General features: G+C 48.3%; 1 protein-coding gene across 3 annotated transcripts in view; it reads right to left on the bottom strand.

Moving 5' to 3' along the window:
* The window catches only part of Fbxo21 (F-box protein 21), a 43,815-nt gene continuing 20,522 nt past the window's right edge, over positions 1–23,293 (bottom strand). Inside the window, exons 8-12 of one of the 3 annotated variants that reach the window (XM_029570572.1) lie at positions 21,579–21,758; positions 19,974–20,106; positions 16,183–16,394; positions 14,568–14,725; positions 1–3,266 (exon numbers count right to left, since the gene is read on the bottom strand). In XM_029570572.1, coding sequence (XP_029426432.1) covers positions 3,076–3,266; positions 14,568–14,725; positions 16,183–16,394; positions 19,974–20,106; positions 21,579–21,758 — 874 coding nt within the window. In that variant the 3' untranslated portion in view covers positions 1–3,075. The remainder of the gene's footprint in view (positions 3,267–14,567; positions 14,726–16,182; positions 16,395–19,973; positions 20,107–21,578; positions 21,759–23,293) is intronic. The other 2 variants (XM_008847451.3, XM_008847452.3) reach the window with 2 other exon arrangements.

Below are 23,293 nucleotides of genomic sequence, written 5' to 3'. Positions count from 1 at the left end.
CAGTGTGCAAGAACTGAGGCATTTACTAATCTGGTTCTGGCGGCCTCATAGTGGACACATACAACAGCCATCAGCATCCCCCAAAACTAAATCATGTGGCCCAATTCTGCATTTTGCCTAGTGCACGTTGGCTCCTTCGATCCAAAAAAAGCAAGATAAAATAAACAAAGGTGAGTCACATCTTTGTGCCAATGGTCACAGACGCATTTAAAGGAGAAAGTTGCTGGTTGTCCAATTTCTTTTGCTTAGAGAGTTGGGACTAAAGAAAGGAAATGTTCTTTATAGCAAAGGGAACTAATGGAGGCTGAACGTGGTAGCATGCCTCACTTTAACACAGTAAGAAAGATGGAAACTTCAGAACAAGACTTCAAGCCGATGTGACACGAGCAGAGTTCACAAGGGCACTCCATGCAGGCTCTGAAGGAAGGTTTTTGCTGCATCAAAACACCTACCACAATGCCTGTGAGGGTGTCAGGCAAAGGGCAGCAGCCATCTTCTAAAACCTGACTGGGCGGGTGACACTGCTGACAAGGTCCGGACAACTGGTGACTGACAAGTCTCACTGAACCCATTTCTGAGTATTCCCACAGATCCTGGACCTGGAACGGTACATGCATATACGCACATGCACGTGTACACGTAGGGCAAGTTCTAGGCCCTACTAAGTCAGGGCCCCTTGTCTCATCTCTCTCTTGGAAATTGACAGTGCTAGCTCAGCTAACTAGTCCCACCTTCCCTTCCATCTTCACAACAGACTTAAGGACACATCCAAGGCACTGTGGGGGGGGGGGTCAATGGTGACAAAAGGCACCCAAATCCGGTTTCCAGTTCTTACTATACAATGGGTTTTCACACACAGATGCAATCTTTTTTACTTTGCAACCAGCTGCTCAAAGGTTCCCAGAGCTCAGAGAGCCTATGACCAACAAGAAACTTGCAGCACATTCCCAGTAATACAGAAAAACTGGGGCCGGCTGCTGTTCTCTCACAGCTCAGGAGACACGAGACCCTACTTTCCTCCTTCCTGCCCCGTCCTTGTTTCTGAATGAAACTGGGCAGGCCACTTGCGTGGTTTCTCTTGGTAAGTTCCATTTATTAATGTTGTACAAAAAAATCTTGGCATTCATTTGAAGAGAAAAGAAGGTACTATATCCAAATATTTAATATTTTAACATTGCGAAAGTTCTACTTTTTATAACAGGGATTTTGAAAATGGAGAAAACTTTTGGAAAAATTTTTAAAAAGAAACTTATGATTTATTAGAGTACAGGATCCAAAACACATTTTTAGAAAAATATAAAGTGCCCAAATAACCAACTTGCACAGGTGACACAGGCTTGCTTAGCCAGACGCATCCATGGAGAAACACATTATAAACAGTCTACATACATATTTACAGTCGGGTCAGTAAAGGGAAATCCACCTTTGTTGGCTTTGATGTTACTCTAAGGGATAAGGAAATCAAAGCAGAAACCCAACAATGGGAACTCCCAGCACGCTCCGTGGCTGCTTAGTAACGTGTCCCATGAGTGGGTCTGTGACTCTGTATTGGTTGATTTTCACCTTTAAATGAGTAGTGTGAAATCCTGACCTCAGGCAGATACTGCGTGTGATCACACTTCCAAATGCAAGTTCCAACCAGACTTTGCATTTGACTGGTGAGGGACAGATGCTGGACAACAGCTAGTTCAGCTGCAAGAACTGCCAGCCACCTCCTATCTTTCTAGAAACTGCCTAATGGCCCCCTTGTCACTAGGTGGCCTCCTGGGTCATCCTGGGACTGACAAAGGGTAATGAAGGAGCAGTCGTTTAGAGTCATGAGAATACTGCATGCAGACGGCAGGTGGGGAAGCTGGCTGGCAGCCCCCAAAGCCCCGTTCACTAGAGCAGCGGTATGTTAAACGCAGAGCAGAAGGGTGAGGGCCCACTCCTGGAGGTTGGCCTGCTGGGCAATGACAGGTGGCACATGCGGGAGCAGCTAACTCGGACCCTTCACACTGCTACCAGGAGCATCAGGCAGCAGTTGGGTTGCCAGGGGCTAGACCTCACCCAGGAGACCCAAAGCATGTGTGTCTCTTCCCACTCTTAAAAATGAGGGTCTGGAAGGGACTCTACAGATGACAAGGGGCAGGGAATCGCTTCTCTCCCTCAGTTAAGAGTTCATCAGCTCACTTTATCAGAAGAGTCAAAGCTCATTCTTTTGGTCTTTGGGGACCAGAAAGTACAATATTTAAGAGCAAACATTTCAACATCAGATCTGTAGGTCTCACTACTAAAAGGAACCATGCCTGACTTGAGATCCACTCATGATACTGGAGTAGATCTCTAAACTTTAAGGTAGTCATCTTAAAGAAAGGAACAGCTGACTAATGTGGAAAAATTCACTCGTAAAGGCCACTGTGCATTTGCTCAGAGAATCCTACGTAACAAAACAGAAGACTGAGGACTGCCAGAAATGTGCAGAAACCCAAGAGGAACAGAAGCAAAACTGTGTGAAATCTGTGTCATGTATTAGCAAAACAAAACAAAAACCAAACCAAAACCAAAACCCAAAACCCAAAACTAAAGGTTCTAACTTCTGTTAGCCGGTTCATGTCTCCATGTCCAAGATGGCGTGACCTTTGTCTCCGAATAGGTACCTAACCCGAGGCAAAGGGACAGCATCATGACTAAGGAGCGCCTGTGTTCCAGAGAGAACCAGAAAGAAATTATTGCAAATGTGGACCCCATCTGTCCATCAGGTGAAACGCTGATACGAATGCAGACAGACACAGGGAGGGAAGGGGATGAAGAAGAGAGGAGACTGAGACCTCATGAAGACAGAATGTCACACACTGTCACCACGGACAAGCAGACGAGCCATGCCACTGGACACCGTGCCGAGTGAATTCACTAGTGTAGCGGAGAGCAACATTGTCTGTGGCTGCAGGAGTGCACGCCATCTAAACTGGGGAGGCAGCCAGCTGCTGGTGAAGTGGCTGTCCTGTGCTGAGTCCAGGGGACCCTCAGACATGTCCTCCAGGAATCCGGTTCCCCTGGAAGGTAGCAGCAGCAAGGGGCAGTGTCCCCAAGAGTCTACTCAGCTGTGTTGTCCTTCTTTGCACTGTAAATATTCTGCACTGTCTCATACACAAACTCCAGGTCCTCAGGATACCGAATCTCCAGCTCCGCATTTGGGATGTAGTGTGTGCCAGTGAACTCTGAGAAGTAGCGTCCCACATCTGGGTGTGAGATTTCTTGAGGCTCCACATTATATTCCAAGTTTTCTGTTGGGAAAGAGGCACACAGACACCCTCGTTAACATTTCAATTCTGCAGCAGCTCTCTCCAGACACTCTCCTGCCACCCCTTTCAAGTGGCATTTCTGAAGCAGAGGAAAGGGTAAGATCAAAGATGGTATGGTATTACAGGAACTCAAGAGGAAAAAGGAGGTGGTGACCACTGGAGGAGGGAGGGATGGTGGCAGGTCCCCCATGGCTCCCGTGGAAGAGACTTTACTGTTCTCTGAGTGAGATGTTTGGCTCAAAGAACCCCAGTGAAGCCTCCTGGGGACACATTGTAGCCTTCTGGTCTGACCTAGCCAACAGCTGGAGCACAGGGCAGATGATCCTTACCTGTACATGTCACCAGTGGCCAAGCTTTGGAAACCATCCTGTCACTTGGTCACCTGTCTTGAACCCGCCATGCTTGTCACTAAGAGAAGCACGCCCCCAGCACCTTCTGCACCAGACTTCTTCTACACAGGCTCTACACTCCCCAAGGAACGGGTGGACAGCAGCCACACCACCATACCCTGCCCAGCCTGAGTCTCTTGGCTGCCTCCCAGACCTCAACTCTGCCACTGGATAAACAGAAAATCGACACCTCTATGATGGAATATGTGCTCCAGGGGCAGTACAAAAAGGTTAAAGCTCCTCCCACAATAGACCGCAGAAAATAGTGGTCAGACCAATGCCCTGTCCTATCCTTCCTGAACCACGTGCTCCAGAGGGGCTGGGCCATGCAGAAACCTATGGCTGTGTTTCCAGGGCAGGAACACCATCTGTACGCAGCCCGAGCACAAAATAAATTCAAGTTAGTCCCTGCGTGAGGCCAGTAGCTGACAGCATATACAGGGTACAGGGTGGCATGTCATCACCTCAACAGTGCCAATCAATGTCCTGAAACACCAAGCCAGAGTACTCAGGGTTTGGTGTCCCCAGAGCGGCCAGGGAAACTCAGAGATCCTCCTGAAGGCCCGGCTCTTGTCTTTGGGTGAGGTGGAGATCACATAAGTTCATCTGTTGTTTTTCTCTTAACCACAAATCCAGAGGTTCCAAAGGAACTGTGGATGTGCTGTTTTGGGCTACATCTTCAGGATGGGTTGGGGATGCACTTGTGTAAGAAGTCAGGCTGCTGGGGAGTCACATGAACACCAAGGCACCTGGACAGAGCAAGCAGGAGGGGCAGGGCCAAGCTGCAGGACCTGGAAAGGGGGCATAGACAGTACAATACCTGGCCTGCCACTCAGTTTTGAATCATCTGAGAGATGGGGGAAGTGCTCTACTTAGAAAACACTGGAAAGGCCAGATCAGATCCCAGGGTTCTGGGCTACATAGCACGGTGACCTGTTTCCCCTGGGTTCTTTAGAATTTGGGGCTTTATCCTGCCAACCCTGTGGCATCTGAACAACACCATCTCATCCCCATTTCACAAAGAGCCCCTTGCAGAGGAAGGGACCTGCCCACAGGCCCTGCTCTGGACCAGGACCCAGATAGCCAGAGCTGAGGGGAACCTGTGTGGGGGACTTGACAAACTGGGGAGCCTGGGTGGCCTGCACACCCTGCCTACTTGTGACTGCAACCTTTAGTCCACAACAGGTGATTTCAGTTTCTTCATGTTTTATGCTGGAAATGGGGCACAGACAGTACAATACCTTTTTAAAGGTCGTAACTGGGACAAATCAGTAAATGCAAAGCAAAATAAAACCATCACCCCAGTGAATGTTTCAAAATGCCTGTCACTGGAAAGACACTGTGCTGCCCAGCACCACCTCCTCCCAGTCATCCAGTCCCAGCCGTGCTTTCCAGGGGCCTGGATGATACCCAGGCCACCCGTTGAGGGCCCATGCCTGCAGCCTTCTCCTCCAGCCCCACAGAAAACACTAAGGGAAGCTGAAGAACCCAGGAGCACCAAGAGAGTTCCCTTGCTTCAAGTGTCTGAGCCTGCCACCATATGAGTAAAAAGACAGACTGAAAACTCAGTGGGAATCTGAACCCGCTTTCAGGTCAGTTTGTCTAGCATAATGGGGGTTCAATGGAGGGGTGGGGGCTGCTATACTCTCAGAGGGACATCTGGCCAAATTTAAAGGCATTTGTGGAGGTCAGAGTGCTGCTGAGCTCCCCACACAGCTCAAGTCCCCACAGGGATTGATCTCTGCCAAGTACCCACATGCTCATGAGAGATGCCTGCTCTTCAGGAACCCATGTCTACCTCCCTTCCCCCAGGATTGAGCAGCAGCCCATGCAGGGAGTACCAAGTCTGTATCTGAAGTCAGGGAGAAGGGAAAGCAGCTCATAGTGGGAATATGAGCAGGCAGCTACAATCCAGGCTTCTGAACAGCCCCCGCCCCCCCCCCACAAGAGGCTGCTCTGGAAAGTCCATGTGAGACAACAGGTAAGACCTGGAGCTACCAGTGCAAGCCCTGGATGCCAGTGCCCCCCTCCAGCTGCACTGGGAGCCCTGTCCTACGGCCCTATGCCTGCTGTGGAGCAAGAGGAGAGCGTGAAACAAATTTCCTGTTCTGTGGTCCTAGGAAACTCAACTTGGGCCTTGAGCATACGAGGCAAGTGCTCTACTCCAGCCCATTTTTCTTTTACTTTGAGACCCAGAATGGCTTCAAACATATGTGCCTTCTGCCTCCCAAGTGCTGAGATTACAGCTGTGTCCCTCTAGGCATAGTGACCAAGCACACTTCCTTACAGAGACAAGAAGCTGATAGCCTTGTGCTATAGAAGTACCACCCAATTAAAATAAGGCTCTCAAAAGTTCACTTTTAGCCTAAGAAACACAAAACTTAACTGAAAAAAAGACAAAAAAACTGAAAAAGACAAACACAAAACACTTAAAAGTTCTAGGAAATGTCCAGAAATCTTTCTGCCTTCCTCTGAAGTTCTCAGAGAAATATGTTTGTGTATTTTATCTAGGTTCTCCCCAATACGTGACTATACACTCTGGAACACAGCCTGCATCTCCTGTGGGCATCTGGCCTGGTTCCTCCCTCCAGGGGGGCACCTGTACCCTCCCATCCTTCCCTGCATGGTCTTCCTTGCACTGAGAGAAAGCATGCTGTTCATTTACCTGGCCTGCAGCTGGTTTAACAGCAGCTAGGCAGCCTGTCTGGACACACACCCCACTTCCAGGCAAGTTCGAGTAGCAAGCTTTGCCATTTAAATGGGACTACAGGCCTCCTTGTACACTTGTGTGTGCACGTATGTATGCATGTATGTATATATGTATCTCTAGTTAAGGGGTCATGAGGTTCCACCGCCAGGCTGGAAGAGTGAACACTTGGGAGTTTTTACCACTTAGAATGCTGGACCAGAGAAATGGCTCATTGGGAAAAGGCACTTGCCACCAAGTCTGATGATTTGAGTTCAATTCCTGGAACCCATATGGTAACGAGAGAACCAGTTCCCAAAAGTTGTCTTCTGACCTCCGCATGTATGCTACCGCACACATCCTCTCCCCCAAGGAAATAGAATTTTAAAGAGAATGCCAAATGACCCTCTGAAACAGCTGCCACTTTACTGCCCACCTCCACCGTGAGGATCCTCACCTGGCACCACACACACCAGCAGGTACGGAGTGGAAAGAGCTGTATGAGTTATGAGCTGCCAGAGAGCAAGGGCACTGTGATGGCTGGTTTTAATGGCAATGTGCCACGAATTAGAATCCCTTGAGTGGGGGGCCTCACCTAAAGAATTGTCCTGATTGCTTAATATGGGGAGACCCATCAAAATGTGGGCAGCACCTTCCAGGAACAGCGGGCCAGATAAAAAGGGCGAGGCCGAAGGAAGATTATCCTATTCACCTTTTGCTGGCGTGCGCCCCCCCCCTCCCCGCAAGTCGATTTGTCCTGTTGCTGCTGTTGACTCTTTTGCTGACACCAGAGCCAGTGTTTCCAGGCTTCCAGCTGACTGAGGACCAGTGGCTCTTCAAGAATCCTCTGGGTTTTCAGGGTCAAACTGGGACTTGCTGAGGTGCCCAGCTCCCTGGACTGAGCGGCTACCGGGGTCTTGGTCTCCCCAGAGTGAGACAGTTACTGTGGGACTCCTCTGGCTGCTGAGGCCCCATCCAGCCTTAAGGATTGAGCAACTGCCCAGGTTCTCAGCCTCTCAGGTGGGAGTTGGATGTTGCTACAATTCTGAAGCAAGCTGACTAAATTCCTTTACCACATACACTGTCCTGCTCCTCTAGAGAACCCTGGCTAATGCAGAGCATGATACCAGGAATGGTTCTGGAGAAACAGATCTGTAAGAATGACTTTCTCTAGTGGGCTTGGTAGTACCTGGAGGTGGTTCTCCAATTCAATGAAACCTACAGTTGCTAAACTGGAGCATGGAGAGCACGGAGTCCGCGGTGTGATCTGTTTAAAGAACTATGCACTATGAAGATAAATGCATTCACTTCTCTAATTTGCCTCTCCTGAGGAGCAAGGAATTTAGAGACTGTATATAAGACATTTGAGCATTTGTGGAAAAATATGGAAGATAATGATGTTTGGATCCTTTTTAAACATCTTTGGACAAACTAACAAAAGAAAAAATAATGAGCTGACAACTGACCAGTTCCACGCGTGCATATGCAGTCTAAAAGCTTCCAGGGGGAGAATCTTCTCCCCAGCAGCCATAGAACTCAGGTTGCCCTAAACCAAACCCAAGTCCTCATACAACTGGCTGGGTTACAGTGCAAATCTAATTCCTAGACTTGATGGGTGTCAGCAGTTAAAGTGAGGGCACTGACTGGAAATGAGGATCCTGTGACTTGGGATGCAGGTGTGTGGGAAGACCCCAGGGAGGCTGAAGGCATTGAATTCAAATTCTGATGGGCTCACTCTGCCCGAGGAAGTAGTCTCCCCACTCCTCAGCAGAGAGGATACACCCACACTCCTAGCCTTCTCTGCCCTTGGCTGAGGGAAATAATCCTGCATCCCCTGTAGAGCAGGCAGGCAGTGACTCTCCCTGAAGGAGACATAAGACAAGACAATGCTGATTCCCAGAGACCACCTATCACTGTTTCTATACCTGTAACTAGACTCCAGGCTAACTGAATGAATTTTTCAATTTGTTCAGGCAGAGGTCTGGAGACTGTGTGAGATAATGGTGGAAGGAACATAACACTAGATCGTGATGAGTTCCTTGATATGGGCCCACCAAGCAGAGATTCTGGATTTAATATTGAAGCTCACACAGTTAAAATACCAAGAATTTATTTGATTGGTTGGCTGAAACACTTGTGAAAAGATGGCCTACTGAGAAGGAGTTGGAGATGCCTCCTCTCCCAGGGAAATTGGAATGCTTGAGTGGATCCGTTGTGAAAAACTAGTCTTCCACACTGGGAGGGCCCAGAGGACATGCCCTTCACTAATGCTCCAAGACATAAAACTGGGGTGGGGCGGGGGCGGGAAATGGCACACACCTGGAGAGATGGCTCAGCAGTTAAGAACACTGGCTATTCTTGCAGAAGACCCAGGTTTGATTCCCAGCACCCACATGGCAGCTAACAACCGTCCATAACTCCAGTTCCAGGGGAATTCAATGCTCTCCTCTGACCTCCATGGGCACCACACAACATAGGTACAGACAATACACTCATACACATAAAATTTTTTAAAAAATGGTGAAGAGGGGCACCAGCACATCTGAAGAGCTTGGTCATTTGCTTCCTATTCCCATGACCTTGTACTCTCTGCAGGTCTAGAAGCTTTGCTTCCAGAGGAAGGAACGCTTCTGCCAGGGGCACAAAAACATTTCATTGAACTGGAAGCTGAGACTTCATTCTAGACACTTTGGCTCCTGATGTCTTTGAGTCAACTGGCTAAGAAAGGAGTGACAGTGTTAGGAGGTGTGACTGACGTAGACTACTAGGGGAAATGGGACAAGGGAAGGAAGAGTACGGCTGGAGTGCAGGTGAGCATCCTCCTTCCCTTGTGGAGAAGCAGTCCTATTTCCCTAGTAGTCTGCATCAGTCACACCTCCTAACACAACCAGGTACAGACACAAGGATTGTAACAGACACGAATGATTGCTTTTGTTGTACTGTTAAGAATATACTTGTGCTGGGCATGGTGCACACCTTTAATTCCAGCACTCAGAGGCAGAGGCAGGCAGATCTCTGTTGAGTTCAAGGCTAGCCTGGTCTACATAGCCAGTTCAGGTCAGTTGGGGCTACAGGGGGACCCTGTTTCAAAAAGACCAAAAAAAAAAAAAAGCTTATGTGTATGTTAAGTAGCTACTTATGTTTTCTTTCCTCTCTTTCTTTACCATGTAAGGTAATATTCAATCAAGATATTAGCGGTGTTGTAAATGTGTATTATCATATACAAGTTATGGAACATTAAAACACTAAGCATCCTTGAAGGGACTTTGCTCACTAGAGCCCAGAAGATTACATTCTAAGCTCTAGGTGCTGGTCACTGAAACGGAAGATCTGGTGTTTTCTCTGCTGAATTTGACTTTGTTCTGGTATCATCGTTTATTGGCTATGATCTTGGTTTTCTCTTTTGGAATAAGAATGCCTACTTGATACCACAATATGTTAGAAGAATGGAATTTCTCGAGCATTCCAATTTCCCTGGCCCCTAAAATCCCTTCATCAACTGCAAGCCAGTAAGTAGCATTCCCCTGTGGTCTCTGCTCCAGTTCCTGCCTGGAGTTTCTGCCTGATGTCCCTCAGTTGATAGTGTGTTACCTCAGCGTTGAAAGAGTAAATAAACCCTTTCCTCCCCAAGTTGGTTTTGATCAGTGTTTTATCACAGCAATAGACAGTAACTAAGACAGGCATATTGTTTCAAAGCCACACCAGGGGTCTTTTGTCATAGACAAAATACTTAACTGGATTTGATTTTTACCTGGGAGCTAAAACCCTGAACTTTTGACAGGAGCTGCTGAAGTTCAGAGCATTCCCAGCATGCACTTCCCATGATATCTAAGAAGTACTCTTGGAAAAAGAGACAGGAACCAGGCTCTCCTGCTCAGGGCCAACAAAAGGCCACAGCACGCCCCCTAGTGGGAGCAGGAAGTCCTACACACAGGACGCTCAGGTGAGACATCCTCTGAATCGTGCAGATGAGAACTGTGTGTGGTTTAGAATTCACTCTTCAATGCCCTGTGGAGAGCTGGTAATTGAATTCTCCTCAGGGAAACAGGATTGTTGGTGCCAACTGCTGAAAATTTAGATCAAGGGAATTAAAACAAATTTAATGCAAATAAATTAAAACAGAAACGTTCATATGGAAACTGAAATAAGTGCTTTAAAAATGCAGCTTCTTGGGGCTGGAAAGATGGCTCAGCATGGACTGCTCTTGCAGAGGACCCGGGTTCGGTTCCCAGTACCCACATGACACCTAACATCTGTCTTTAACTCCAGTTCCAGGGGCTCCAATGCCCTCTTTGGCACTGTACACACAGGTGCACTTATAGACATGCAGGCAAAACACTCATACACATAAAACATATAAATAAAAACATCAGTAAAAGAAAAGTAGTTTCTCAGGGGAGAGCTGGCTCAACAAGTAAGAGCAGGTGCTGTGCACACCTGACACCCGAGCTCAAGCTCTGCCACCCACATAAAGATGGAAGGAGAGAACTGACTCCACAAAGCTGTCCTGGACACCACATACATCCCTTGGTGCATTGCCCTCCTCTAGCATACACACACAATAACAATACACTTAAAAAAATAAAAAATGGGGGCTGGAGAGATGGCTCAATGGCTAAGAGCACTGGCTGTTCTTGCAGAGGACCCAGGTTCAGTTCCCAGCACCCACATGGCAGCTAACAACTGTATGTAACTCCAGTTCCAGGGAATCCGGCACACTCTTCTGGTCTCTGTTGTGACACAGGTATACTTATATACACGCAGGCAAAAACACTCATATTCATAAAACAAAAATAAATAAATCTTTAAAAAGTTTAAAGCTAACAATGTACTTTGATAAGGTCTCTCTCCTACTGACCTGACTGTGGACCGTGAGCATCAAACTATTGCAGATGATGACTACAATTCACTGAAATAAAATCCAGACTCTATGGTAGGGAGCAGGTGGGGCAGAGGATAGGAGCAGGAGCAGTAGAAACACACCACTCTTCCATGCTCTTCAATGTCAGCCAGAGACCTCCAAGTGCTAGGGCAAACCAGTGTCCCAGGTCCCTGGGGAGTGACATTCACAGGACCCGCAATGTGATCCCATAGACCTCTTGCCAACTGCAAAGGAAACATCTGTTTTGTGGTCAAACAGCATTGCAAGGCTGGGACCCTGACCCCAGGTTCCTCAGAATGGGATGCAGTGGGAAGCACACAGCATCCTATACTGAGCATCTGGTTAGCAATCTAGTTAGACCTCAGCCTTCACTGCCTGAATAGACAACACACAGGTAAAGAGACACTGAGGCAAAGGTAATCCCAAAACAACTGATGGGCCTGGATTCTTCAAAAAGTCCAAGTCCTGACGAAGGAGAGAAAAAGATGGAAAATAAGGAACTGTTCTCGAATCAGAGACCAAGGGGAGCGGCAGCCACAGGCAGCGCACCGTGGCTAGCTGATTCGTTCAGCTGTAAGGGTCGTCTGTGGCAACCAGGAGGTCCAAATACTGACCAAACATGGTATGAGGAAGCTGTGATGTGAGATTCTAAGGTCGAGCTGCCTGCCATTTCCCTTCCATGCGAGCAAGGAGCACAATCTCCACTCCTAGAACAAATGATGTGGTACATGCTGCCTATGGAATCCAGTGGAGGTAAATGGGGGGAGGAGATCCAGTGTGCTCTTTTAATTACTGCTGTCCCTGAGTGGCAGGGCAGATGCAGTTAATAAAGGGTGGAGATCAGTTCACAGGAATTAGAGGGTGTGAAGGTGCTAACCTGGGGAACCTTGAGCAGGACTGAGAAAAGCTTCTGGAAGGGAAGGAAGTGACACTTGTGAAGGCCAGCTCCTGCAAGACCTGCAGGTGAGCAGGAACACCACCCTTAATGTGGCAGGGCAGCACAGCACCGTGGGGGCAGGGACAGAGGTGAGGCTGCAATAGGGCCACAGCAGCCAAGAGCACAGAGACACTCCAAATTGAACTTAAGTGGGAATGTCCTCAGAAACAGCATGATAGCAGAGGCCAGACACTTATGTGCCAAGCAGAAGCATGGCTGCAGAAGGGAAAGGGAAGATGAGAGCAGTGTGCACTCTGGCTTGCTGGAAGCACTGTGGTGATCAGACAGAAGGATGAGTTGGCTCCAAAAGGGTGCCCTGTGGAGACTGGGCACGCAGGGTAGGCAGGGGGTACGGTACCAATTCAGGGAAAAGGAGATTTAAGAGATACCTCAAGATTCTAGAGACTTCCAAGGGAAGTCTCTGGAATGTAAAAGATAGGCCAGGGCCAAGAGAAGCTGAGCCTGGAAATACAGCTTTGACAATCACTAGCATACAAATGGTTAACAAGGTCACTGGAGCCAGGGAGATGGCCCAGAAGAGCCCCACATGTGCTGACATGTGGCGGGGAGGCTGTGAAGGAGTTCCTCACCACCTCTGAACCCCAGTCGGTGCACAGCAGCCCTCAGACGCCTCAGTCCCAGTCCTGATGCTGTCAGAGGGGTTTTCAGAAAACACAGCATGGGAACAGTTTTTCAGTTCTAGGGATTTTTCAAGTCTTGAAAGCTAATGTGCCCAAGGCCGCCAGCCCACATCACATGTTCAGTCTGTTAGGGGTGGTAAGGCTGACAAGCATACACACTTTTTTTCAGTTATCCAACAATGACTGCAAACTACCCTGTATATTTATGTAGACACAAATAGACACATTCCCAAAGCTTCACCAGGACAGATTCAGAATGCCTAATGCCAAATGCTCATTTTACCTGTCCCAAAGAGCCTGCTTCCAAACAACAGAAATGTTTTTAGAAACCAATATTAAAGATCTTCATGCCTAATCCTATATAGGATAGACAGTGGCTGCACCTGTTAAACTACAGTCACAGGTCACATGCTGATGACAGAAAGGTCTCCATTCTTCTGAACCAGACAAGTGTAAACCCTTGCCAAATGGCTCAGCAAAGAGCTGGACAATTTCAAATCACTGTGTGACTTTTAGAAATTGTTGAGTATGGAGGCTAGAGAGATGGTTTAGTGGTTAAGGACACTGGCTGTTCTTGAGGAGGACCTGGGTTCACTTCCCAGCACCCACATGGTGGCTAACAACCACCTCTAACTCCAGTTCCAGGGGATCTGACACCCTCTACTGGCCTCCACAGGAACTTCATGCACATGGAGTACGTACATACACGCAGGTGAAATGCTGATTAACATAAGAAAAAAGAGGAGCAATTGTATGCTTTATCTTGACACAGGTTCAAAGGCTGAAGACTATCCCATGGGAGCCTTCAGCATACCCAGGAAGCACAACAGTCCCTTTCCCCGACTCAGCAACTGATGGGGAGAGGTGCCTGCAGTCTTTGTGCAGAACTTTCTCTAGACAGATCACAGGGAGCCTCTTGGCCTCTGATGGATTAACAATCAATCACCCACCAGGGGCCATTTCAGCCTTTCTGAAACGCTTGATGCTTTCAGCACTTGGTATTTCTATGGCTGGATCTCGGCAGGGTGAGCCATTGCAAAGCTCCTGGCTTCAAGTCCATCCTGGGCAAGGTACAGTGAAGATGGCTCACATGGGCTCCAGTGATAAGCATGTGTCCCAAACAGACTTAACAGACGTTGAGAACACCACTTGGCCTACAACATTAGCATCCATGTTCCCTCTTATTAATAAAGTCACTGCAGTTGGGTATACAGAGGTGAAAATCATCAGGGACTAAGAAAAAGCAGGCCTGCATTGAAGGCTTCCTGATCTCTACCTTAATCCTCAGCTCTTCCCTAGGCTGGCACGGGTCAGGGCTGGCCAAGACCATAAATGCTCTAGCTACTCACTCTGGCACTGGGGGTCAGCACTGAGGACTGCAGTTTCCACATGTAGCTACACAATAGCATCTTTAGGACAACACTGCTAGAAGCCAGTCTCAGGAGGCAGGAGGAACACCCAAGGGGCTCCTTCAAATGTTGCTAGTGCCCTCCAGGCAGGCCAGGCTTGGCAGGCAGGACTGTTGGTTGGCACAGGGCAGTAAAAGTATTAGAACATGGACCAGGAGGTATGTGAGTTTGTATATGACCATTTAGCCTGTGTATGGCCACAACACCAGGACCACATTTAGTTGCTTTCAGTCCTAGACAGCTGCCAACTCCAAACACACCTCTTGAATGTCTGCCCACAGCATGTATGCATACTTCAAACACAGGCAGGTGCTGGCGGAGGTGAGCACAGTGTCTTACCTTGGGCTGCATATCTGCAGGAGCCATCCTCCACCAGAACATTGTAGAAGGGCTGGTGGTGGCCATGTGGTAGGCTGTGCACATTCATATTCCGGATCCACTCATGCCCCATCATGCAGGTGGGATCCCAGCCATAGATCACACAGTTGTAGCCATACCTGTGAGCATAAGAAGAGCACAAATCAATTTCTTGCAGGGCCCCACAGCTGCCATGGAACACAGGGAACGCCTGGACGGCCTTCGTTCAAGCTGTCTGCTCTTTCCAATTTACCTCCTTTTGCTCTATATTGAGGCATTTTAGGGACATTCATGTCCCTTTTCACAATTTCTCTTACTGTCAACAATACCACTTCATTTAGAAGAGAATAAACTCTGAACAGAGCGAATGGGTAAGTGGGAAAGAAAGGTATCAGGATGCTGGCCTGATCACACTCCCAAATCGCTTCAGAGGAAGACTTAAGAGCACAATGCTGAACTTTAAACATCACTGTGACAGGAGATCCAAGAAGGAAGAACCATTGGACAGCATTAAAGGCAGACTAGTGGACCCTGACTCAAGCAGACCATGTGAAAATGTACAGGAAGGCTGAGACAGCGTGGACCTGCCTAGATATTGGGTGAACTTAGGAACTGCAAACTGGGTTCTAGATGGGAGGAGGATGGTAAACAAGACGGAGAGTGTAAGCCCTCAGTTCTAGAGACACATACTGGACAAGTGTGGATGAAATGCTTGTGGCATTTGCTTCAGAGAGTCCTGGGAAGATGGGGAGGGTGGAGACAACGAGGGTAGACCCTATTGTGTTCAGTGCTGAACTGGATGTTAGGATCATCACCGGCTTCACAAGCTCACCACCTCTCTGCTCTTATATATGATTGGGAAGTCCCATAAAGGTTACAAAAATAGAACTCAGTAAAAGAACAAAAATCACGGCTTCACACTGAGAAGGTACTTGCAAATTCACCTCATAGAAACCAGAGGATTGCACAGAGTGGCAGGCCACAAACCAGTATGACCAGCACCCAAGACAGCCTTGCAGGCCTGTTTCCACATGTAGCTACACAATGGCAAGAAGCTCGGCCAGTGTGGAGACAGGAGACAGAAACCCAAACCGTGACCAAGTGCCATCTGCTGCTGGGTAGGTTAAGCACACCACAGACGCTTGGCGGTGAGAATGGGACCTCACAGCTCCTAGCCTGCTTTTGGGGTGCAGAGTTGAATTCTACCTAATAAAGAGACCACGAGCATAACGCTGTCACACAGAAGTCTGGCCCACAACGGTGACTCAAGAGATCCAAGGGAAAAGAGAGAGAGGATGAAGGGGATGGGCAGGGCTACAGCTCACTGACAGGCTAGCTTGGCACGCAGAGTCTTCATCCTCAATCCCGAGCACCACATAAAAATGAGGCCAAACTGCTTAGAGTGCTCAGAGGTCATGAAAACTATTACAGCTCAGTTAGCAAAGAGTCTCTGCTTGAAAGCACAAAGGGCGCAGATCCGGTCCAGCTTCTGTCTGGTGGTTTGGTGTAAGTGGCCCAAGGTGCCAGGGTGCAGCTCTGGGCCCAGCTCCTCTTCCTGCTGCGGGTCCTGGGTACACACAGAGCAGGAGGTACTCACCTCTTATGCTTCATAACGAGCCCGATGGAGTAGCAGACATCCCTGTGCTTCTCCTCAGAGCGCAGCTTCACCTCCACGCCTACCTCCTCCTTTTTGCGCTCGATGTGCTCGAGCGTGTGCTGCACTAGGTAGCCCACCGCCCCGTGCTGCCCGGGGTCGAGGGTCTGGATGTGCTGGAGGATGTCAAGCACCTTCAAGACAAGACAGAAAGACTAGGAGATAATATTTTCGCCAGGCCTTTTCTTTTCCGCAGCGTGGGATCTAGACCTACCTACGTAACCTGATGAAGGCCAGCACATGTGGACCAGGAGGATCTAAACAGGTCAGTCTTGGTTAGCATGGGAACCGGGGAATGCCAACTTGTCAGCCTTTCTTCTAACATAGAGACCATTTCACCTGCCACTCTTGCTTTAAGGGAAAAAAATCCTAAGACCAGCCCCCCAAAATTTGACACTTCTGGGTGAGAATCCATTTAGCTTATGTCACTCAAGGGAGGCTTAACAAAGCTTTAGAATCTTGCCTGGATTTCAATATTTAAATGAGCACCTCTGCAGGGCTGAGACTGGCAGTGGGCAGCAGGAACAACTTTGAGGACACAGTCTGTCTGCTGTGTACACACACACATACATATGCACACACACAGGCACCCACAATCATTTACCACCTGTGATATTTATTAGCATACAACAATCCTTCCTTCAAGTTTACTGTCCTGATTTACAACTGCTTAGTGGCAGAGGCAACCTTGATCCTAGGCCCAGATACATCAACTAGCTGCTTTTACTTTCTTCCCTTCAAACAAGTAAGCACTGCCCTATTTCCTGTCATACTGAGCCTATCCAAGTAACCTAACAACCAGACTTGCATGGTGCTCTTCCAGGTCGACAGAGTGGGTATTTCCTGATGAGTTTCAGAGTTCTGTCTGTTAGACACTATGTTGTATAGCTGTTCATTTCTAGAAGAGGAATCTGGCTTAGTGAGGTTAAAGGAAGGCCTAAGGGCATGGGATTATAAAGGTGTGACCCTGGGCACTACAGGCAACTCCAGTAGTCAAGCAGCTATTGCACCCGAGCAGCACATCAGAGCAGTCTGATCCAACAACAGACAGAATGCTGTACCCCAAATGCCCCCAGTTTCAACAAAAATCTGCTGAGAGCCAGGCTCCATCTACTTCCCACCTCTTAATACTATGCCCCAAATGCCCCTTCCAGAGTAGTGTGTGGGTTCCTTGTTAGAAACCTAAAGAAGCTGTGGTCTTCTTCATTCATATCCAGAAGTCTAATTAGTTCTCAGTCACTAACAGAACTTTGTGGTACACCCGCCACAGGCCAAGACCTGTGCTATGAGAACAGCCAGTGGTGAGCACAGGTATGGCCCTATCCTCAGAGAAAGTAGTCCAGTGTGGAAGGAAGACGGATCACTGGCAGCGGACTTCCACTGGCTTCCAAGATGGGGGCCAAGGCTGCCAGATCAGCAGAAGTGAATAGCACCAGAGATGAATAGTGAGTGGAAGTAGCTGTCTCGCAGGACAGGACAGGAAACTGCAGCGTGGACAAGGACACAGCACTGCAGGAAAACACCAGAGGACAACTGTGGGACATGGGAATTCAGGCAGGCCCATGAAGACCTGTGAACATAATCCCTGGGGCAGCAGGGAGCCACTTAGGCATCTGGGCAGCCAGGGGACCAGTGCTATCTTGCAAGATACTCTAATTGCCACTTACATGAGACTTAAGGGTTCAGTAGAGCTAAGCAAGGGCATCCATGGGCCATATCTTACCCCAGCCCATACAGGTAGAAAAGCAGCAAGGCAGGAGGTTCCCTAGGGCAAGATGCAGGGTACAGAAAGCCTAGCGAGCATCCATGTGTGAAGTCTGGCAGAGAGACCCAGGACAGGGAACCAGAAAGTCTGGGAACGAGAGGTACAAGGACAGAATGGTGGAGGAGCTGTGGAACAGACCATGAAGACTGCCTCCTCCCGCTTCCACAGCAAGACCAGCACAAGCAGAAAGGAAACTGGTCATAGTTTGGCCACAACAGGCCTGGGTGACCCTGTGTTCTGGGGAGTGTAGAGAGGAGAATGCAGGTCAATGGGCAGGGAGCAGACAGGAGTGGTAGTTGTAGGCCAGCAGGACTGATAATGAGCACCTTGTCTTTCACCCTGAAGGGAGGAGAGATCGCATGGCCAGCTGGACCACGTTCCATCCTAGCTGGGGTGAGAACTGTGTTTAGGTGCTCTATCCAACAGTGCCAGAGGCAGAAAGGAGCGGCCTTGAGTGATGCTCACTGACTGGGGAGGCAGCAGACTGCTGTGAGTATGCCCAGACAACTTCTCAGGAGTACATGGAGCACCCAGGCCATTCCTTGGTGGAAGCACCTATTGCCACTGAAGTGCCAGTTACATAAGGGCAACAGAGACAACAGACTTGCCACAATTTTCACTCAAAAAGGGACATCAACAATCTGAGTCTAGGCCAACCTACCACTAAACCAGAACACTTAAGGAACCTTTGTTCCATCTTTCTTGGACAATCCTGAAATCCCTCAACAAACTGAAAGGACCAGCTACATGCTCTGCTACTACAGTACATAAACAATGGGAGCATGCAAAAGCCCTGTGCTGCCACTCAGTGGGAGGTGGGTGTTTGCTCTCAGGGCTGACTCTTCCTTGGACTCTTGCAGGCACTCTGGGAGCACATGCACTATCTGGGGCCTAGGCTGCATCTTTTCTTGAGCTAGGAGCTGGTGTTCTCCATGTATCCTTAGTCCTACTTTACATCTTTAAACCATGAACTAGCATGGTACAAGTAGTGCAGAAACCCCAATCAGCATATTTATTTCCTTTAAAAACTTTTTTCAATGATTTTTTAGTTATGTGCATGTTTACATGTGGGTATGAGCACAAGTGCCGCACCCACGAGGCCAGAAGAGGATGTTGGATCTGCTGAAGCTGGAGTCAAAGATGGTTGTGAGCCACCCAACATAGGTGCTGGGAACTGAATTCGGATCCTCTGAAGGAGCAGTGTGTGCTCTTAACTGCTGAGCCATCTTTCCAGACCCCAGAGTATTTATTTCTGTAGACTTTACCCCTCTCTAATAACTTCAGGAGATAAGCTTATAGGAGGACATCCCAGCAAGGGCTCATAATCAAATTCTCTTGCTATGCTGTTCTAAACAAGTGAAATGGGATGCTGACTTATTTCCAGGACAGAGCAAGGGCAGGAAGAAATGGGCTCATGCATGCTCACACACAACCAGACCCACATGAGGATGCATACAGTGTGCCCAAGGCCAGCTCCGGGCTCAACATATGGCCTTCTCACACACAGCACCTGTTGCCAGTAGAGGGGGGTATGGGGGAATGGTGTGATAAAAGCAAGACTCTTCAAGTGAAACAATACAGACTTAGCTAGCCCCATGGCCAGACCTTCGCAGGCCAAGCAGATGTATTTTTTATAGCTAACAGTTGCTAGCAGCACAGCCGTAGGCAGAACCTTGTCTTGTGTCTCCTTGCTGAGTGGGTGACTCTAGGAAGGTACCTGGGGTGGCAGAGGGTAAGTGGCAAGGCCAGGCTTTGTCGCGGGTGCTCAGAGAACAACAACTCCTCATGGTAGGACCAATGTTTTTACAAGAGAAGACAGAAGGAAACTTGATTTGTAGGTCAGGATTGGGAGACTAGTAAATTTGAACTTACTCCCTTGTTAATATGAGGATGAACTTGGGCCAGCCACATCTCAAGCTAAAACTTTCCTCTCTAAGGCAAGGGCCAAGCATCAAAGTAAGATACTTACCTTCTCTGGCCAGATGCCCAGGTGGAAGTAGAGCCGGGCCTGGAGGAGCAGAAGCTGCACCTGGTCTGGGTACATCGCCAGGTATAGGTCCAAGGAGTCTCTGAGGAGCTGGTAGGACTGGTCGATGCCTTCCCTGGGGAAACACCATGTCTCACTCTGCTGGCTTCCTAGCCAACAGTCCTTTCTCACGGCAAGTTTAAAAGTAGCCAACACAAATTCCTAGTGTTTTCTCACCCCCAAATTTCCCCTCTGTTCATTGGTTCTTTGACACTCTTAACAAAATCCACGCTGATTAAAAATCTTGCACTATATTAAAATCATGCCTTCATTACACAGTCACCTCAACAAAACTGTAAGGAGATATTATTTCAGCAAGCGCTTTCTTTTCCACAGCATGGGATCTAGATCTATATAACCTGACAAAGGCTAGCACATGTGGACCAGGAGGACCTAAACAGGTCAGTCTTGGTTAGCATGGGAACCGGGGAATGCCAACTTGTCAACCTTTCTTCTAACAAATATAGAGACCATTTCACCTGCCACTCTTGCTTTAAGGGAAAAAAATCCTAAGACCCCTTAATCAGTCCCCCAAAGGTATTTGACACTTGTCTAAGTGCTGGAGACTCTGCCCTGTAAGCTGAACTCTGAAGTAGTCAGGACTCCCAGGGCAATGAAACTACCCCATGCAGCACTGTAACAGTGGACATGTGTTCACATGTGTCCAGATCCACAGAGCTTTACACCAGTAAGAATGAACCTTGGGGCGACCTGTCAAAGTGGGGTCAGCACTTTTAACAAGTGTCTGCTCTGGCCAGGCATAGTGGCACGTGCCTTTAATACCAGCACTTGGGAGGCAGAGACAGGTGGATCTCTGTGAGTTTGAGGCTAGCCTGGTCTATATAGAGAGTTCCAGGCCAGCTGGGGCTACAGGGAGATCCTGTCTCAAAAATACCAAAACCCCCCCAAAAAACCAAAAAGAAAACCCCAAACACCTCAAGTGTCTGCTCTGGTGGAGGACGTGTGTGGGGAGCAGGCTTGCATGCATGCAGACAGGAGTTTCTGGAACTCCCTTTATAGCCTGTGTGTGTATATAGGCAGGCATTTATAGAACTCCCTCTACGGTCTGCTTAATTTTGCTGTCAACCTACGATTGCTCTAAAAATATAATCTATTAAAAAAAGAATCTTAAGAGGCAGAAAAATATCATCATAACATATAGCCTACTACTTGCTATTTACTTGAGATCATTTTCCTTGAACTCTGAAGCAAGATAAAATTTCATACTTTGTTTTTCTTCTCTTGGCAATAGAAGGGTAAATTCTAAAGTCAAAAGCACTTGGGCAAGAGAACACCCTGCCTCTGAAAAGCAATCTCTGTCAGTCCGAGACACCCTGGTCACTGAAGAATGCTCCCAGCATGCGTGCAGAGAGCAAGTCCACAGAAGCACCTCAGAGCAGCCACTCAGCATGCACAGCTGTGAGCAGCTGTCACAAACCAGTTGTTTCCATGGCTTCGCAATCTCAAGGTGAATCTCATTCAACAGTTTCTTAGTAAGACAAGCAGAGCACTGAAGGCCCACACAGCGCATGCAGGAGCTGGCCTCACCTCTTGCCCAGACTCAGCAGATTGCCCACCATCCGCTGCAGCACCTTCTTTACGTTTACCACGCCGTAGAGTGCTGCCGTCACATGCTGGCCAATCAAGTACTCGCAGTCCTTTACAGTCAGCTGCTTGCCCTTCCCAAAGGCATCTATGTAGATGTAGTCAAAGATGTCCAGGGTTGCTCTGTCCCATGAGACAGAATAATCAATTTTTAAATGCCAGCAATGAGAAGCTCAAAGCAGAGGCCAAAGGCTCAAAGCACCATTTCTAGCAATGCCATCAAGGCCTTGCCCAGCTTAAAACCTGACTCTTAAAACAAGCTCAGCTATACGATGACCACACCACCTGGAACTGAATGGCAGAAGGGCCAGCAAGATGGCTCACAGGTAAAGGTGCTTGTTGCCAAGTCCGACAACCTGAGTCTGATCTCTGGGAACCACATGGTGGAAGGAGAGTCGTGACTCCTGAAAGTTGTCCTTTGACCTCCACACTCACGCGTGCGTGCGTGCGCGCACACACACACACACACGCATGCACACACACATGCACGCACACTCTACGTTTAAGAAGTTAAAAAAAAAAGAGGCAGCAGTGAGGTGTGCCATGTGACAGAGCTTGTTAGAAGAGGGTCCCCCAGCTCCCAGCCAGGAACATTGATCCTGAGTGCAGTGAAAGACTTTGGGCACAACTGAGGCTGCTTGTCAACTGTAGAGCAGCAGCAGTTGCTGGTCTGGGGGTCCTGGGCCTGTGAGGGCCAGGGAAAACCCACCTAGGACCCAGCCCTCTGCTGTACCCACACAACCTCGGGCTCTGCCCCACAGAGCAGAGCAACTGCCATCACGTGACACAATCTGTTGTACTGCCAAGTGTGTCCTCGAGGGCTCACAGGGGCTGTGGGTGGTTCTGTTGAGGACAGTGGTGTTTCTTTTGAGCAATCTGGATTTCATGCCCATTGCAATCACACGGCATTTTCTCTTTGGCTGCTAAATATCCCAGTCTTTCCTGAGTTGTGTTTATAGCACAGTTTTGGCAAAGACGTAAGACTTACATAAATGTTCTAGAAACAAGAACTCTTCAACCTTTTTTATGAGGCTAGAACCTCCTAAGGATAAGTGCATGAAGGATGAGCCAAGATCATTACGATGCAAAACAAAGTGGACATAATATGTCAAATGCACTAGCGTGTCCTTAAAACACATGACTGAACTAGACTTACCCCAAGAGTAATAGCAGAATTGAACATTAAAGAACAATTTATGGGGCTGGGTGAACCTCAGTGGTACAGTACAGCACAGCCATAGCAAGCATATGGCCCATATTTAATCTGTAGCACACAAAAATCTAACTCCCAAAATAAAACAAAACAAAAACTCAAACTTAAACTATTCTAACACCTATAGACTAAAAGAGAAAAACCATGTCCAAATGACAGAAAATAATTTTGACAAAAATCTAGGGCCTACATATCAATGCCACTTAGCAAGTTAGAAGTGTGGAAGGTAGCTTTGATGATCCCAGACATTAGCCCTGATGGTGTAAACTGAAAAGCATTCCACTTGAAAGGGATCCTGGGCCAGCCCGATGGCTCAGTGGGTAAAAGGCAGTTGCCACCAGGCAAATCGGATGACCTGTGTTCGATCACCAGGAACCACACAGTGGAAGGAAGATTCCTGCAGCAAGTTGTCCTCTTGAGCTATACATATATGGATGCATGTAGG

Source organism: Nannospalax galili, unplaced genomic scaffold (genome assembly GCF_000622305.1).
Source record: "Nannospalax galili isolate Female #2095 unplaced genomic scaffold, S.galili_v1.0 scaffold120, whole genome shotgun sequence".
Lineage (NCBI taxonomy): Eukaryota > Metazoa > Chordata > Mammalia > Rodentia > Spalacidae > Nannospalax > Nannospalax galili.
The sequence above is the reverse complement of the archived record's forward strand: the minus strand, read 5'-3'. Positions and strand labels throughout refer to the sequence as shown.